The 19,764-nt window shown below is 36.3% G+C and overlaps 2 protein-coding genes across 2 annotated transcripts in view; both read left to right on the forward strand.

Annotated features, from left to right (window-relative positions):
* LOC123552535 (AFG1-like ATPase) overlaps positions 1-19,764 on the forward strand; it is a 91,131-nt gene that overhangs the window by 56,858 nt on the left and 14,509 nt on the right. The gene's annotated exons all lie outside the window — the stretch shown is intronic.
* LOC123552534 (uncharacterized) lies at positions 9,887-18,011 on the forward strand. The gene is made up of 2 exons (XM_045342255.2): positions 9,887-10,144; positions 16,040-18,011. The coding sequence occupies exons 1-2, from the start codon at positions 10,072-10,074 to the stop codon at positions 17,683-17,685; spliced, it is 1,719 nt and encodes a 572-aa protein (XP_045198190.2). The 5' UTR covers positions 9,887-10,071; the 3' UTR covers positions 17,686-18,011.

Genomic DNA, 19,764 nt, shown 5'->3' on the forward strand with positions numbered 1-19,764 from the left:
TTTAATGATAATTATAATGTATTGCTATTCAAACAAATCAAAGTATACATGTATATCAGATGGCCACACTTCATTTTAAATGTATGCAGCTATGATAAAACATAGTCCTTATGAAACTTTATAATATTAAATAATGTACATGATATACAATATCTACACATCTGTTTATAATATGTCATCTCCAACACCATTCCCCTTACCTTTGCTTCATCTTATCACTGCTTTAGCAATAAGCATCAGTAGCTTTGCGTAATAACTCAATCAGCTTATTGTGTTTTCTAATTTTTGTGACAATTCCTAGTGATTTCAGCTTTGTTTTTAGTTTTTCTGTGGTCATTTCACTGGCAGGTTTTTCTCTGTTTTTTTCCCCCAAATTTCTTATGTGCACTCTGGATGTCGAACTCAGTTCTTCGTTTTTTGCTTGATGATCTACTTCGATTTTGTTCATTCCACCATTCGATGTTCAGCTTATTATATGAGTGCTTATTTCTTCCACTTCTCCCCTATTAAATACTCCATCCTTTTTCGAATTTTGAGATCATCCATCGTCTGGTCTGATTTATTGCTGCGTTTCTGGCAAATGTAAGAGACACAATACTACATTTCAGGCAATTTCGAAATGATGATTATGCTGCTTATTTCACTAAGCATCAAAATTACCCTGCAATAAATTGTGTCCTGTCATTTATTTCTAAACACATGGGTGAAGCATAGGTGTTGAATTAAGGAACTGTCTAGTAAATTTGCATTAAATTATCTCACAATTATTCCTTCATGAGTTTTTGTGATCGCTCGATGTCCGGCGTCCGGCGTCTGTCGTCTGTCAACATTTAGCTTGTGTATGCGATAGAGGCTGTATTTTTCAATTAATCTTCATGAATAATGGTCAGAATGATAACCTTGATGAAATCTAGGCCGAGTTCGAAAATGGGTCATCTCGGGTCAAAAACTAGGTCACTAGGTCAAATCAAAGAAAAACCTTGTGTATGCGATAGAGGCTGTATTTTTCATTTAATCTTCATGAATATTGGTCAGAATGATTGCCTTGATGAAATCTAGGCCGAGTTCGAAAATGGGTCATCTCGGGTCAAAAACTAGGTCACTAGGTCAAATCAAAGAAAAACCTTGTGTATGCGATAGAGGTGGTATTTTTCAATTAATCTTCATGAATACTGGTCAGAATGATAACCTTGATGAAATCTAAGCCGAGTTCGAAAATGGGTCATCTCGGGTCAAAAACTAGGTCACTAGGTCAAATCGAAGAAAAACCTTGTGTATGCGATAGAGGCTGTATTTTTCAATTCTTCTTCATGAATATTGGTCAGAATGATAACCTTGATGAAATCTAGGCCGAGTTCGAAAATGGGCCATCTCGGGTCAAAAACTAGGTCTTTAGGTCAAATCAAAGAAAAACCTTGTGTATGCGATAGAGGCTGTATTTTTCAATTGATCTTCATGAATTTTGGTCAGAATGATTGCCTTGATGAAATCTAGGCCGAGTTCGAAAATGGGTCATCTCGGGTCAAAAACTAGATCACTAGGTCAAATCAAAGAAAAACCTTGTGTATTCGATAGAGGCGGTATTTTTCAATTGATCTTCATGAATTTTGGTCAGAATGATTGCCTTGATGAAATTTAGACCAAGTTCGAAAATGGGTCATCTGGGGTCAAAAACTAGGTCACTAGGTCAAATCAAAGAAAAACCTTGTGTATGCAATAGAGGCTGTATTTTTCAATTGATCTTCATGAATTTTGGTCAGAATGATTGCCTTGATGAAATCTAGGCCGAGTTCGAAAATGGGTCATCTGGGGTCAAAAACTAGGTCACTAGGTCATATCACGTAAAAACCTTGTGTATGCGATAGAGGCTGTATTTTTCAATTGATCTTCATGAATTTTGGTCAGAATGATTGCCTTGATGAAATTTAGACCAAGTTCGAAAATGGGTCATCTGGGGTCAAAAACTAGGTCACTAGGTCAAATCAAAGAAAAACCTTGTGTATGCAATAGAGGCTGTATTTTTCAACTGATCTTCATGAAATTTAGCCAGAATGATTACCTTGATAAAATCTAGGCTGATTTCGAAAATGGGTCATCTGGGGTCAAAAACTAGGTCACTAGGTCAAATCGAAGAAAAACATTGTATATGCAATAGAGGATGTATTTTTCAATTGATCTTCATGAAATTTGGTCAGAGTGATTGCCTTGATGAAAACTAGATCGGTTTTGAATATGGGTTATCTGAGGTCAAAAACTAGGTCACTAGGTCAAATTAAAGAAAAATCTTGTGTATGCGATAGAGACTGTTTTTTTCAGTTGATATTTATGAAATTTGGTCAGGTTGATTGCCTTAATGAAATCTAGGTCGTATTGAATATGGGTCATCTGAGTTCAAAAACTAGGTCACTTGGTCAAATCAAAGAAAAAACTTCTGTATGTGATAGAGGCTGTATTTTTCAGTTGATCTTCATGAATTTTGGTCAGAATGATTGCCTTGATAAAATCTAGGTCAAGTTTGAACATGGGTCGTCTAGGGTCAAAAACTAGGTCATATCTAAGAAAATGCTTGTTTTATCGCAAGAGACCAATTTTTTGGTCCAATCTTAATGAAAATTGGTCAGAATATTTGTTTCCATGAAATCACTAGGTCAAACATGTTTTACACTGTTATGGAGTGTTTCTTAGGTGAGCGACCTAGGGCCATCTTGGCCCTCTTGTTTTGTCAACTCTTTCCTTGTGAGATTTTTTTACAAGTGATAGTTCCATGGTTGAAGCTTATTTAAAAATTGGAACTCTTTAAAAGGTGCGTGTTATGAAAAACCCTACAAATCATAGCCAATATCTTGTCAATTTTCTTTATGTCATTTCAATTCTAATACACTGTTTTAATTCGCTACTTTGACATAAATCACACTTTTTATTCAAATGCTTATATTTTATCATCGGCATGTGTCACGATGTTATAACTTGTTTCATACATGCTGTGATTAGGACATTTAATTTACACAATTTAAATTCTGCATATACTGACCATAAAAATGTAAAATGCTAATATCTTGTCAATACAAGATATCTGTCACGTGCCACAATGATATGCATGTAATATAAACTATACAAGAAACAGGATGCTACTTGACCAAAATGACACTTTAAATCTTAAATTCAAATTCCAATAATTTACTGAAACACTCGGTCATTCTGTCAAAATATGTCATAATAAATGTATGATTGTTTTGGCTATAATGCAACAACAAAGCTGCTTTCACTTTTATTTTGGAATTTTCTGGAACATATCTCAGTATATTGAAAGGAAAATGCCATGAAAAACTTTTAAAAGAACTTTTGTCAGACAAAATGCACCCAAAAATCATGCTAAACTGTGTTATATAATTATACATGTATACCTATTCCGACACGGCTCTATCGTATCGTAAAACTTATATGTTTTTTGCCAATATATAGAAAGCTTTAAAGGTATTTAAAAGCAAGAAAGAAATAACTTATTAATCCCCCGCCACGAATGGTAGGGGTTATAGGAATGGTCTCCGTCCGTCCGTCCGTCCTTCCTTCTGTCTAACACTTTCATGCCTGCTCCATATCCCTTAAACCCCTTGGAGGATTTTCATTAAACTTGGGTCAAATAATCCCCTCATCAAGACGATATGCAGATGTGTCAGCTCAAGGTCAAGGTCACAACTCAAGGTCAAAGGTTTTAGCCTTTCTTTTTGCTCTATATCTCCTAAACCGCTTGAAGAAAAACTTTTCCACCAAAAATACTTAGTAAATCAGGGTTATCAGGTAATACTGCCAAATAAGTAAAGAATATATAGAATTTGAGAAACATTTTTCAAACAAATTTATAAATATTGACTTACTTTTAAGGAAAAGATACCATCGTAAAGGTATTTAATGGTTTTTAGCTCACCTGTCACAAAGTGACAAGGTGAGCTTTTGTGATCGCGTGGCGCCCGTCGTCCGTCCGTCCGTGCGTGCGTTTGGCGTTCGTGCGTGCGTAAACTTTTGCTTGTGACCACTCTAGAGGTCACATTTTTCATGGGATATTTATGAAAGTTGGTCAGAATGTTCATCTTGATGATATCTAGGTCAAGTTCGAAACTGGGTCACATGTGGTCAAAAACTAGGTCAGTAGGTCTAAAAATAGAAAAACCTTGTGACCTCTCTAGAGGCCATATTTTCATGAAATCTTCTTGAAAATTGGTCAGAATGTTCATCTTGATGATATCTAGGTCAAGTTCGAAACTGGGTTTCGTGGGCTCAAAAACTAGGTCAGTAGGTCTAAAAATAGAAAAACTTTGTGACCTCTCTAGAGGCCAAATTTCTTAATGGATCTTCATGAAAATTAGTCAGAATGTTCACCTTGATGATATCTAGGTCAAGATCGAAACTGGGTCACGTTGGGTCAAAAACTAGGTCAGTAGGTCTAAAAATAGAAAAACCTTGTGACCTCGCTAGAGGCCATATTTCTCAATGGATCTTCATGAAAATTGGTCAGAATGTTCACCTTGATGATATCTAGGTCAAATTCGAAACTGGGTCATGTGGGGTCAAAAACTAGGTCAGTAGTTTTAAAAATAGAAAAACCTTGTGATCTCTTTAGAGGCCATATTTCTCAATGGATCTTCATGAAAATTGGTCAGAATGTTCACCTTGATGATATCTAGATCAAGTTCGAAACTGGGTCACGTGCGGTCAAAAACTAGGTCAGTAGGTCTAAAAATAGAAAAACCTTGTGACCTCTCTAGAGGCCATATTTTTCAATGGATCTTCATAAAAAATGGTGAGAATGTTCACCTTGATGATATCTAGGTCATGTTTGAAACTGGGTTATGTGCGGTCAAAAACTAGGTCAGTAGGTCTAAAAATAGAAAAACCTTGTGACGTCTCTAGAGGCCATGTTTCTCAATGGATCTTCATGAAAATTGATCAGAATGTTCCTCTTGATGATATCTAGGACAAGTTCGAAACTGGGTCACGTGCAGTCAAAAACTAGGTCAGTAGGTCGAAAAATAGAAAAATCGGACCTCTCTTGAGGCCATATTTTTCATGAGATCTTCATGAAAATTGATGAGAATGTTCACCTTGATGATATCTAGGTCAGATTCAGAAGTGGGTCATGTGCCTTCAAAAACTAGGTCATTAGGTCAAATAATAGAAAAACCTTGTGACCTCTCTAGAGGTCATATTTTTCAATGGATCTTCATGAAAATTGGTCAGAATTTTTTATCTTGATGATATCTAGGTCACATGTGCTCAAAAACTAGGTCACTATGTCAAATAATAGAAATAACGATGTCGTACTCAGTTCAACACTAGGTCATGTGGGGATAGGTGAGCGATTCAGGACCATTATGGTCCTCTTGTTTAAGGTAATAGCCAGGATGGTATAAAAAAATAGATAGAAAATACATGTGTTTTTATAACATTTTCTATGGTAAATGTATCATTTTCCTATACAAAGGTGTGGGAGACATATTGATTTACTCCGGTCTGTGTGTCTGTCTGTGTGTGTGTGTCTGTCTGTCACAAACCTTTTCTGCACTCAAACATTTCTCATCCGATCTTCACCAAACTTTTACAAAATGTGTTCGACCATAAGACCTCGTCCAAGTTCGATAACTAGCTAAATCAGTCCAGCCTATACTACTTTTAAAAAAGTCCATACACATGTGCTCTAAGTAAACAGTATATAAAGACTGACTTACTATTTAGATTATAAGGCTGTTGTGGGAGACATGCACTTTTCTCAAAAGCATCTCTAGTTTTAGGAATAGGATTTATCAGTTGGGCTGTCTGATGGCATATCAGATTTTATCAGTTGGGCTGTCTGATGGCATATCAGTGCCATAGATGTACTGATAAGATCGCCTAAGAGGAGAATAGTTCCACAAGGCCTCTGTCTCAAATGCCTGCAGATGCTGGTCAATGATTTCTCAGAATTCTTTCTTGGTTTCTTCCAGCACTTCATCAATTTTAACACAAAGCTTGTACATTTTTTGTGCCAATTGGTTTGGCATTGAAAGATTTGTTTAGAGTGATTTCCGGTAACATGTTCTTCAGTGTCAGGCCAGACCCTTTTCATCTGTTGTCTTTGTTGAAAAAGTAAAACTAATAATAATAATAAAATTATAATGATAACATAATAATAGGTAGGTAGTGAAGAGAACACCCAGAAATGAATATATATTTGATGAATCATCAATCAATAAAAAAAATTAGAAAAAAAGTTTTTTACAGAATTTAGAAATTATCCAGCCACAACCATACAGCACCATGAGGAGGTGCTCTAATCATGCCCCCCGCCCCCCTGCCATTTTCTATAATTGTGTTATTCTGTATTGTAAAACAGTTCCATTGTCATCACTGTTACATGCTGTGGTATCATGGCAACCATCATGGCAAAGATGAACGTTGCACACAACACTGATATACACTGTCTTTCACCTCTTCTCCAGGAGTGTGGTACTTGCAGGTCTTCACTTCCAGGTAATCTGCAGCTGATATTGGCTGTTCATGTTCTCGCCGGCTGTTCATCTCCGGCTGTGGTGAACGCTTCCTCTTTGAAAAACCTTATCATCCACCTGGAGACTTCAAATTCAAAGTGGGCAAACTTCTTCACCAGACGTCTGGATGCAGTCTTGTAGAGGATGAATGTGTTGATGATTGATGCATTCAGTAGGAACCAGAAGATGTACCACCAAGCTTTCTTTCCATTTCACTCAACACTGTACTTCATACATAGCTGGTCATGAATGTCCATACCACCCATGTAATTGTTGTAGAATGATGTTCACGCTGTGTGGCTGCCGAAGGTTCAGAATGGTTGGTCAGGAGAGTCGCTGGACATCCATCACATGCCTTGGGTCACTGAGGTTGGAGAGATGACCGTGAACCAGCTTCTTGTCCCACCACACTAACTGAGGTTGGTGGTTTCTGTTGAACCTTGAAGTCCCCACAATTCTTCACAGCTGCTGTCTTCTTCAGCTCTGTAGGGAATCCCTTCCTGCCAGTGCAAACTGTTCCACATACATACAACCCCTTGGCTAGGAGATCTAGACCTGTAAGAAGTTGTCAAAAACAGCCAGTGAAAGGTACCCTGCAGGTGGTCTGTCAATCTGGTGATGTTGTACCCCAGTCTGTATTTTGTGGTGTTGTTCATGGTCCAAGGCAGACCTTGAAGCATGAAATGAAAGTATGAAATTTAGTGTGTCAGACAGGACTTTCACACCTCGCTTGATGGGTTTTGCTGGCATGTACCGTCGAAATGACAATCTCCCCGTAAACGCAACTATGACCTTGTCCAAGTAAACTTCATGGTTAGCGAAATGTATCTGATACAACATCTATCATCGCCTGGATCTCACCTTGAACAGCTCTCTTTGGCTCAGATGCCACTTTCCTTCCTTCCTGAGTTTGTTATACCATGTCTGATGTCTCCTTTTTAGCTCAACTATTCGGAGAATAGGGGAGCTATCCTACTCGCCCCGGCGTGAGCGTCACACAAATGTTAAAGTTTGCTAACCATCCCAAATATTTTCAAAGTCCATTGAGATATAGCTTTCATTTTTTGCATACTTGTTTACCATCATGACCCCAGTCTGTAAAAAGGAGGAGCAACTCTATCAAGCATTTGGCTGAATTATGGCCCCTTTTCGACATAGAATAAATGTTAAAGTTTAGAAGTCCATTGAGATATTGCTTTCATGTTTTGCATACTTGTTAACCATCATGACCCCAGTCTGTAAAAAGGAGGAGGCAACTCTATCAACTCTGTCAAGTATTTTGACTGAATTATGGCCCCTTTTCGACTTAGAATATGCTTATTGTAATGTTAAAGTTTTACTCATTGCTTATATTATACTATCACTGAGAATAGTTGAGCGCGCTGTCCACTGACAGCTCTTGTTTGTACATACTATACTCCATTGATTCCTTCGTAAGGTTATGATGATTGATCAAATGTGTGCCTACATTTGTGTTTACTACACGTCCACAACTAAAAATAGAGATAATCTACTTTATCTGATAAATGAAGTTCCTTCTTCCACAATATTTTCTGTTTCACAATATGATTTATCTTTATCCTCTTTACTACCATAATGGAGATTTTTTTTATGTGCAATCTTTTACTGATGTAGTTTGACATTTTAATATTCAGATTTTTGGGATATTGGACTGTCTCTAGGAGTTCTTAGAGATTCTGTTTTGTCTTTTTTTCCTGATTGTAAGTTTTTGATGATTTTACACTTCCTGAAGAGGTTGTTTTAGAAAAAGATATATTAAGATCACAGTCACTGTCACTGTCACTTTCACTGTCTGACAACTTCTCCATGTCAGACTTTGTAACAGATATGAAATACTGAAATAATTCATCAAAACACAAATGTGTGGCTTTTTACTACCTGACCTTTTGCAACTTCTACAGGATCTTATTGACAATTTCTTTTAATTCATAAGTCTTGTGAAAACCTATGCTTCTCATCATAGCATATTGTAGAAGGAAATACATTTTGTATAGCATAAATTTTGTGATTGCCTGCTCCCTTGCTGTTGCAATAGGTATATCAACCTATTTTAATATCAGTTGGACTGTTTTGGATCAGATAACTAAAAAATGACAAAAAAATTAATTTTCTTTCATGAATAATATGTTGATTAGTATGATCATGTAGAAATGTGGTCTGGACAAAAGCACTTCAAATGTACACTGTGCCACTTCGTGGCTTTGTTATCCTCTAATAAATACCTTTACAACAATTAGTAACAATAAGGTAGTGTGAGTAAGACCGGATAAACAGCTGTCCCAGAGTAATCTGATACTGTGATCGGGAGGTTCAACGTTTTCCTTTTACGCCACAATTAAGAACTTCGACCCTTTTATTAGCTCGACTATTCATAGAATAGTAGAGCAATTGGACTCGCCCATGCGTCGGCGTCCTCGTCCGCGTCCACGTCCTCGTCCCGATTTGGTTAAGTTTTTGTATGTAAGCTGGTATCTCAGCAACCACTTGTGGGAATGGATTGAAACTTCACACACTTATTCACTGTGATAAACTGACTTACATTGCACAGGTTCCATAACTCTATTTTGCTTTTTTACAAAATTATTCCCCTTTTTCGACTTAGAATTTTTTGGTTAAGGTTTTGTATGTAAGCTGGTATCTCAGTACTCACTAATTGGAACGGATTGAAACTTCACACACTTGTTCACTGTCATGATCTGACATACACAAAGCAGGTTCCATAACTCTGTTTTGCTTTTTTACAAAATTATGCCCCTTTTTCGACTTAGAATTTTTTGGTTAAGGTTTTGTATGTAAGCTGGTATCTCAGTATCCACTAATGGGAAAGGATTGAAACTTCACACACTTGTTCACTGTCATGATATGACATGCAGTGCAAAGGGTCAATAACTCAACTTTGCATTTTACAAAATTATGCCCCTTTTTAAACTTAGGAGTTTTGGGTTAAATTCTTATATGTAAGCTGGTATCTCAGTACCCACTAATGGGAATGGATTAAAACTTCACACACTTGTCCACTGTCATGAGCTGATAAGCACTATGCAGGTTCCATAACCCTATTTTGCTTTTTTTAAATTATGCCCCTTTTTCGACTTTCGTATTCATTCAGCCGACAAGGCTGTTGAATAGTCGAGCGTTGCTGTCCTCCGACAGCTCTTGTTATTCTGTAGGCTGCCGGGCTCTTGCCATACAAATTGATATACCAGCCTAAAATGGTAGGGTGCCATCTCCTGTTTTTGCATTTACTGTGTTGTGAATTGACAGCAACATTTATTCATGCCAAAGTTGAGAGTAATTCCATATTTACTTACACTTTCTTTAACCTTGTTGTACACTGAGTTCAGTTTGTTTGCTGTAACTGCAGTGTGCTTGAGGTTGTTGTTGTGGATGTTTGAATAAAATGTTTCTCTTTTCAATTTTGCATTTTCTTATCTTGAAAACAGCTGAATACTTTGGATGGTGACTGGTGTGCCCTATTCCAAATACAGTTTCACTTCTCATTTCAGAGGTCATCGTATTTTTGTCATTAATGTCATTGAAGTCATTAATCCTGGGACAAATATTGGCAGTCCTCAGAAACTTGTTGAAATCAGCAGTATCAGGTAGTTTTTCACTTCCATTTGAAATACTTGTATTTCTGTCAATACTCCGGCCTAGTAGTTTGACCAGGAAGTTGTTGTCTGTAACAATAAAAAAAAAAACGATTAGCACCTGGGAAAATCTTCAAAATGGTACAGTTATCAATGTTTCTGTTTGAAAGGAAAAATTTATATTTACTGACGACTTCTATACATTTCTTAATGAAAGAATTCTTGACTTTTTTTAAAATGATCCAGACTTTGTGTTGTCTTCCACAAGAGATATTGTGAACTTATTTATTGTCTCAAACATGCTTAATTATACAACAATAACATTTGCTGGATATAAGTGTGAACTATCTTCCACTTTAAAAACACATTTGACAATTTACTGATATTGTGCATATCTTTTCGTCTGTGTGTCAAGTCTCCTTTGCATATTTAGCACAGCAAATTTAGTTCAGAATTAATCATTTCTACATTTTAGAGATCCTTTTCCAGACTGAATTTTATTTCGACATTCAGTCAAACAGTGTTAATTCACGACGGCTTCAGATCTGCAAAAAATATAAATAAATACATAAATGTATAAATAGATAAATGCAAAATCAAATAATGTACATGAACAAGGAGATTGGCAACTGAATAAATACTAAAATTAAGAAATATAGTTAAATGACACCTCCATGAGGATGTCTACATCATCCTTCTTAGCCTATTGCCTGGCTGTCTTAAAGAGGCGTCAAGGTACATGTAATTCAATAAGTGCTGTCTTATTCTGTGTACTTTGGTCTTGATTTTTTCTTCAATATTGTCTCATCTTTTGTACCACTACTTACTTTCATAAATTTGGCATTCCTGAAGAGGCATGCAGAATTTTTAGGCAAACGATTGGAGGTAGCACAGAGACTACACATATTTCTTCTGTTCCTTTCATCTGATCTGTGGTAAAGTTTTTTCTCTTCCCAGTCATAGGTCTTTCATATTCCTATAAGGCATTACAAGAAACCGGTAGCGACTACTGACTACCGTCATTGAATGGACAGGTATATAGGCAGTGGCTTATCAGCAGTGTTACTCATGCATGTAACATCTCTGCTCTACAGGTTATAGATATTCAGTGAATATAGATTTTACTTGACCAGCATAGAGATTTATATACAACACTTAGTTTTGATAGTTACTAGGATATGATCATGATGATAATTAATATTAGCTTTACTGAGTAAATATCAACAAGAGCAGCTACATGTAAATTAAATAAGAAGTTTCAGAAAATCTGTAGAAAAAAAACGCTTTACACGATCAAATCAAGACTTAGTCATGTTTGTATTATATTCAGTCTTAAAAATTACATGTACATATCAGCAACCAACTTTATTTTTTCGATCGTTTTTCATAATCTAAAAGTTTAGGTACTATTTTTGTATTATTGATGAAATAATGAATAGGGTATGTGATGAATAGTTAAATTTAATATTAATATAAGAACATGCACATAAACAAAACATTTCCTCAAATCATAACATAACTTGTAAATCCTCTGCTTGAATATCCTTCACATTACTTGTAGTGTGCATTTAATAGTTCTGAAGTTTGATATTTTTGACACTGAATTTTCTCTAAAGTCGCAAAAAGTAAGTTAGGTTTTTAGGTGTTTTTATTTCCATTTCAAAATAGTAAAAGTTATTGTTATTTCTCTAATTTAATTATTGTATTGAATTCACTTTCTATATAGACTTTATATATCAGTTATTCTCCCCCAAACAGTTTCCTTAAATTTGAATGTCTTTGCCTTCAGATTCTTTGATCCTGTCTGTCGCCTTGGATTTCTAACGTCTTCCCACATTGAAAGTGATGTAAATTCCCTGTCAACATTTTCCTTCCAATCTAGTATGGCCATTGCACTATGCCGCTCATATTCCACATTGCCAAAAGCTATCCGTTTGTCATGGAATATGAGGCAGGCATTATTGAAGGATTCAACATAATGTGTATCAATACAATGCACATAGTCCTCTGGTGATTTATATACCTGCAAACTCTGGATCGTTATCGTTAGTATACTTTCAGCAGCAGAGTCCTTGATTATCAACTTTGATGGTACATAATTCGGATCCATTCTACATCTGGAGGTTAGGTGGCAGTTTTCATGTACATTCCGGAAATGGGGAACAATATTGTCCAACATTGTTTTTAGAGTTTTTGATGATCCTTTGCAATTTTTCATTGTATAGTACACATGGGTTTTGACAGAAGCGGCTTTATCAGTGAGCTCATGGTGCCAGGTTTTACCATGCATTTTTTTTGGTCCCTGTCCAGTCGGCTTGATCACTTGGGTTACACCTTTGGTTGCATGCCAAGTGTCATTGGCATTGTCAACAGTTTTCCATTCCTGACGAAGATACTTACAGAGGCATTTCTGTCATGTCCATGAATATGAATAGAAACATCACCATTGTCATATTCTTCATACAGCCGTTTTACTCCTACAAGTTCGTGTTTTTGACTAACTGGTTCGTCATTCTTAGTGACAGTGGCGGCTCCAACAACTTTATGTGTCATATTCCCAATGGCAATAATGTTTGACTGTTTAGCGTTTTTTCTAGTTGAATGTCTTGCATCTGTTAAAATGGTAATTCCTTTATACTCAGTAGCATTGTTTTCAGCTGCGTCAATTGCGTTTATTTCTTCTTCCTGTCTAGCTTCTGTGATTGCTTCTAAGGCTACGTCTTTTGTCACATCACAGTACATGGAGTGCACATTTTTGACAGATGATTCAGCACAAAGTCCAAACATTGAACCTTCACAGAACCGCTTGTACTGACTGTATCTAAGTCCTGACATATAAAATCCATGTATCACTTGCATGTTTGCTAAGTATCGCCCCCCTTCAATATGAGGTGAGGTGTCCATTTTCAGTGTGTGATTGTTCTAGCAACGAAATTCAACTTTTCCAACATGACCAAATCTTGTTATTTTGTCAACATCTATCAAAGACTGGCATTCCACGTGATGCTGAAGTATTACCGCACTTATGCTTCTTAGGGCCGACTTGCTCAGAAGAAAGTGGTCCTCATCAAGTGCATCTTGCTCTGCCGTTAGGTATGCTGAGTGCTTTATCTGTCCAAGAGTATGGTCGGTTTGTTTCACATCATGGGCTCCCAGATAATAATCCAAAACAGTATTCAGCAACTGTGTGTTTTTGACATCACTTATATTGTCGCTTATCAATGACTTCCATTTGTCAACTTTGTTAAATAATGATAGCTTGCTTTCTTCTGATGGCACACAGAATCTAATAGATCCACTTATATCAGGATTATCTTTTAGTTTACGTTTTAAATTCCGTCTTTTCATTGGAGATCCTGAATCAGATTTACTTTTCTTCCTGGCAATCCCATGCTTTGCAGATTCTTTCAACCTTATCCCACTACCACCTTGCATTTCCATAATACAAATCAAAACGTATGTCAAAATTAGAAATAACTGTTGTGCTGTTATATGTAACCAGGATACTACTTTTGTTAATGGATTTATTACTTTATATTATAATATTCAAAGTCAAACTTGATTCAGTTTCTAGATATTTTATTCACTATCTTAAAATACTAAGTCCACATTGATAGCCTAAAATAAATTCCAAAAATATATGTTCTAACGTCAGACCTAACTTGCTACTCTTGTACTCATTAAAATTTGTTTCTCTCAGCTCCCTTTCTCTCAAATCAAGACACACCCCTTACTCCTCTTTTACAATCAGTATACACTTCCTAACTCCCTAATTACATTAATTAACAACTATCATTCATTGGTCACTTTACCTAACACACAGACTTATACTTGGGCCCGCCCACTTAGCTCAGTAGGTAGAGCGTTGGTCTACAGATCGCGGGGTCGTGAGTTCGATCATGGGCGGGGCGTATGTTCTCCATGACTATTTGATAAACGACATTGTGTCTGAAATCATTAGTCCCCCACCTCTGATAATTCATGTGGGGAAGTTGGCAGTTACTTGCGGAGAACAGGTTTGTACTGGTACGGAATCCAGGAACACTGGTTAGGTTAACTGTCCGCCGTTACATGACTGAAATACTGTTGAAAAACGGCGTTAAACCCAAAACAAACAAACAAAACTTATACTTGTCAGTCACATACATACAGATCTCATTTACCCCCTATCAGTTTCCCACACTGAAAAGTCTTTGATTATTATTTTGGCATCACTACACAAGCTAGGGGTCCGTCTGCAGCCCTTTTGATATATCGAACTGAAACTAATATAATCATACATCAATGTATTTAAATAATACTTAGGCGTAAAAAAAAAAGGTTTGTTTCCGGTATCTCGACCTACCCTAAATTTTTGGCCCGACCCTAAATGTTTTTATGGCCTTGGAGAATTTTTTTTTCAACTTTTTAACACACTGATTCTCCCATATATAGCCAAATTCATTTTTATACAAATCGAGTTTTACATCTGTTACCAAGTTTTTATATCCAATACTATCATAATATAAAAGCATATTATAGCATTTTCTAACATATCTGTCTGGAGTCAAAGTCATAATTCTAAGCCAATACTTGATACAACGTTTAGCAGCAATAATTTGCATCAGATATCTGTCACAATCGCCCATAACTGCAGCATTACATATTAGAGGGGCTGACATAAATCGTTTACAAGCATATGTTTGAACTCTTACAATATGTTCCATACGGTGAAGTCCCCATATCTCAGATCCATATAACAAAGTCAGTACTTTTGTATTTTTACATCAAACAGTTTGTTACATGTTTTTGTCTATGTACTTTTGATGTGTACTTTCCCTATAAAATCAATCGTCTGCAAGTGATTTACTCTCCTTGGCAGAACTGATCCTGATGAAACTACCAATCGACAAACTGCAAAGACCTTTCTTGACTCACTCTCCATTTTGTAGCTGTGGACTGCTTTATCATTTTCAATAATCACTAACTAAATGGTGTAAGAGTTTTACTTTTTCACTTGGTACAAACATTACTATACATGAGGAATCCATTGTGTGCTATTTTTGACACAGAAGCAGTATCTGTTTCACTACCTTGTCTGTCTTGTTCTGTCAGCTGCAGCTTGACTTCCTCCTTGCCACATTTGACACCTTAACTGCCCGCCGTTACATGACTGAAATACTGTTGTAGAATGGTGTTAATTTTTAGCCAACACAAAACAAAAAAATAATGAAATTGCATTGATATGCATCTGAATTGTCCAAGAATCACTCTGACTGTCCAAGAATTGTTCAGACTTACTTTCAAGCACAATCGCCATGGAAACGGTCACCCTTCTTTCCTTAGGTAACTGCTTTGCTTTTGACTCAAACCACTTCTGTGACTGAATAGATTAGATAGCTATTGGAATTTAATCTATTCAGTCACAGAAATGGTTTGAGCTATTGGAATTACACTGTCTGTTCATTGCCAACAGTTTCATTGCCTATGGTCACAATTTTTGCTTGATCTTAATGAAACTTTGTCAGAATGTTACCCTCTATAAAATCATTACTATAGTGGTCATCTAGGCTCAAAAACTAGGTCATCTAGGCTCAAGAACTAGGTCATCTAGGCTCAGAAACTAGGTCATAATGTCGCTGGATAGGAAAACCTTGTTAACACTCCAGAGGCTTTATTTTTACATCATGATGACTCGATGACTTCATAAGATTTTCTCAGAATGTTTGTCTCTCTAACCACTGAACAGAAATTAGTTTCCATGAATATTAATGATTTTCCAGATTACTGGACACATGTCTAGACTTTTCAAAAGTCTTGTAATTTGCAATTTCAGTTTTTTATATCATTAAAGTAGGTTTATTCAGACACATTTTAGATGATCAAATATTTTATTTTTTTGTAAGTAGTGTTTTTTTTTCAATTCAGGTATCATCATGTCATACATCCGGCACTACAAGACGGGCACAACCCAGCTGTGTATCCCAGACCCTTTACCTCTTGGTGATGAAGTCTCCACAAGCCAGGATTTCTATGAGGTTGAAGCAGCTCGAGGACATATTCCTTCGGCTAGCACTCGTACATCATCAGCTGTTGGTCTACACATCAAACACAACCATGCAGCTCTGGCTTCTGCAGTTACTCATAGGACAACCTACCAACATTATCAAACCCAGCCAAATGGTGTGTCATTACTGAAAAGACCCAATGAAATGAAGTCTTTCTGTGCACCGTCGTCAAGTAAAATTCCTAAGCTTTCAGCACCATCAGTGTTCAGTTCTGAATTAATGACAATCAATGATGCAATGCTTAACTGTACTAAGAGTGTGTCAAAGATGTCTTCCTTGTTGACTGCTAAAGGTCTTGCCACGCCTAACAAACATGTGAGAGATATCCCTCCTGCTGGATGGTCTTCAAATATCACTGCTGTAATGGTACCACAAGCCACGCAACCCAGTATATCCAACTATCACCCTACAAAACAGACCCTGAATCAATCCAGACCTGGCCATACAGTATCAACTCTGGAACGGAACAATTCAGTGCAATGGAGGCATTATAATGTTGGACATACCATGTACAATCCTAGTGCTATTACTACCACTCCAAGATATAATGTTGGACATACTACTAACAAACCCAGTGCAAATGTTCCTTACAAACCAAGTATTGTGCCAAGAGCTCCCCCAGGGTATATTCTGATACCAAATAAACCAGTGACACCTGTGCAGTTAGTGAGGAACAAACATCATACCACACAGAATATGAATGGAAGAGCCTTACCCCACAACACATGTGTTACAAAGACAGCTTCATATGTCCCTACTGGGATCGCAGAATTGTGTGAGCCAGCTGTTAAAGAAATGAACACTCATCTGCCCATACTGAAACAGGGTAACTTGAGCCAACAACAAACTGGTGCTGTACGGTGTATTTCATTTGAAACAGCAGGTGAACCTGACAGATTACCTTTGAAAGATATTTATCTAGACAACACTGCTGATCTACACACTGACCTAGGAACCTCTGCTGGAGTACTCCCAGGAGATGTGGTGGATATGGTTAGACCAACTGATTCTGAAAATGCTTTTGAGAAAGTGCAAAATGAGAATGTGTTTGAACTGTGTGACCAGTTGAAAGACATTAAACCGTATGTGATCTCAGGTTGGATTTCTAGTACTTACTTGTTAGCCTTGATGCAGAAGTCTAACCTTGTGAATGAAATGTTTGATAATGCCCTGGACCATGTTGGTGATATCAGACCTGAAGTTGTAAAGAACTGTCGTAAAACCACACCCGCTATTCTTGCACGAGATCTCGTGTTTCGTTTGTTTACGCTAGAAGAGTTGAATGGGATGAATCTCAAAAGGCTATCCAAAAACAAATTGTGGGCAATCCGCAGATGTGTGAAGAAACACTTCCCAGATTTTGGGATTTTCTACTGGAAGAAGAAGTGTATTCCCCAGATCAAGTCATCGCTGCTGACACTGTTCAGACACCGAGTGAAACATGTGCAGGAGTTCTGGTTATCTCATTGTGACAGTGAGCAGGTGGACTCAACCAAGTCGGCATAAATAGAGCTAATCCAGTAAAGACGAGATTGTTGGTTGTGAGTTTATACCAGATAATGGAAATACATGCTGCGTTAAAACATTGTCAGATCAATTCACAAATATAAGTGCTACTTGTGCCACCTTTGACCCTTTTGAAAGCTGACAGTTTAAATTATCAAATCTGAATGTCATTGAGCAAATGTACCAGATACCTTTACCTCTTGAAAATATGATTGTGAAAGTTGATGAAATGTGAGAAAATGCATTATTGCTTCTTTCGTAAACATTTCTTATACATGTGAGGTGTCGTTCGAACAAACAACTCATAATGAAATCATAGAATCAAAAAACAACAACATTAATTCTGTGTGATATTTTTTAGAATTTGCAAAAGAAACTTAAATTAGGTCAATGCTAAGTAGAATTTTGATATTTGGACTTGCACACGTGTTTGCATAAATTAAACTTATACATTTTTGTCAGACCAATGTATATATAATTGTGCAAGGATTGTTAGCACTCAGAGATTACTTACTAAAAACATTGAAACATCGGTCTTTGAACATATTAGAGATTTCAGTTCTGTTATCACTCTGCCGTTCATCTCTGTAGCTATTTGCTAGATTTTCATGAAGGTACTAATGTTACTTTTCTGCTGAAAGTGGCTCAGTAAAACTTCATTGTGAAATTAGAAATTAGTGCAGTTAGAAATTGGTACCTTATTGATAGCTTCATCATTTATAAACATTACAATATAGAAGTTGATTTTTAGAGGCATTTTTACATTGAAGTGAAAGCCAAATGTAGTCTGTTACTAGTACATGATAAGCTTTGTATGTAAATATTTTTGCACAAAATGTTTTTTCACACATGTAGATATAGCTTGAATTTTTTGTTTATGAACTAAATAAGGTATCTTTTTACAGTAAAATTTGGATATAGAAATTCAAAGTGACCAATGAAATTTATTGATTGTTTATAATCATTGTTCCTTGATAATAAATGAATATATAATGTTCAATCAGACAATTACATATATTGATTATAATCATGGCATTTATATTATAAATGATTAAAATTTTATATAAAGTTTACTGTGTATACTACATACAAGTTTTGAACCCTGTCTATTGCAGATTAATATTGAAGGTTATCTTCCTGTTGTTTACACCATTAACCCTTACACTGCTAAATTTCTATAATAAACTTGTCCATCTTTCAATTTGGACATTACCATTAACTGTTAAAAGGGGTGCTTATTAAGACTGCACGGATGTGCAAGCTGATCATGATCTACACTGGTTACAAAGGCAGAGTCAATCGTGCAGCATGATAAGGGTTACATTTTCATGCTCAAATTATTGCATCCCATGTTCACTTTGTAAAAGATATTTTGATATTTTATTCTCAGTTTTTCGTATATAATTATGATATAATGTTTCTGTTATTCTTTCTGATACTCATTTACAACATAATTATTTTCATTTATGAAAATAAATTTAACATTTCACAGTCTGTTTTTGCTTTTTCTTACATCTGTATACAATATATAAAAGCACTCTAAATATGAAAAGACCACTAAATGTCCTGTTCCCTACAGTCGTCTTGCTCATGCAGGTCTTTAGTTTTTAGCTGGACTATACAAAGTATAAGGAGAGCTATCCTACTCGACCCAGTGTTGGCACACAACTTAAAGTTTTGATACACCTGAAAATACTTGATGGATTTGTTTCAAACAGTTATTCCTCATTATCCACATCATATGGCACAATGGTCATAAATCTTGCACTGATATTTCACCAGTTATCCCTCCTTTTCCTTCAGGTTTCAGGAATTTCAGGTTTAATTTGATGCACTTCCACTCTATCTTAGTTATTACCAAATGGATTTGATTCAGACTTATAAGTCATACCACGTCATCACCTACATCATGTGACACAAGGTCCCTAATGAGTCAGTAACAGTGCAACCTCTGTAGAGCAACACCCTTTGGGAGATACAAAGTTTGACTTTTATGTAGAGGTTGTTGTTTTGGAGAGGTAAATTTGATAAACCATATATTTACGGTAGGGAAATTTTAGTGACGTTGTTTTTTGCTTA

This window comes from Mercenaria mercenaria, chromosome 4 (assembly GCF_021730395.1).
Source record: "Mercenaria mercenaria strain notata chromosome 4, MADL_Memer_1, whole genome shotgun sequence".
In the NCBI taxonomy this organism is placed as follows: domain Eukaryota; kingdom Metazoa; phylum Mollusca; class Bivalvia; order Venerida; family Veneridae; genus Mercenaria; species Mercenaria mercenaria.

Excerpts from the sequence above, each read along its gene's own strand:
- LOC123552534 (XM_045342255.2), top strand. The coding sequence starts at position 10,072 with ATGTCATTGAAGTCATTAATCCTGGGACAAATATTGGCAGTCCTCAGA. Across the intron at positions 10,145-16,039 it reads GTTGAAATCAGCAGTATCAG|GTATCATCATGTCATACATC; the intron begins GTAGTTTTTCAC and ends TTTTCAATTCAG.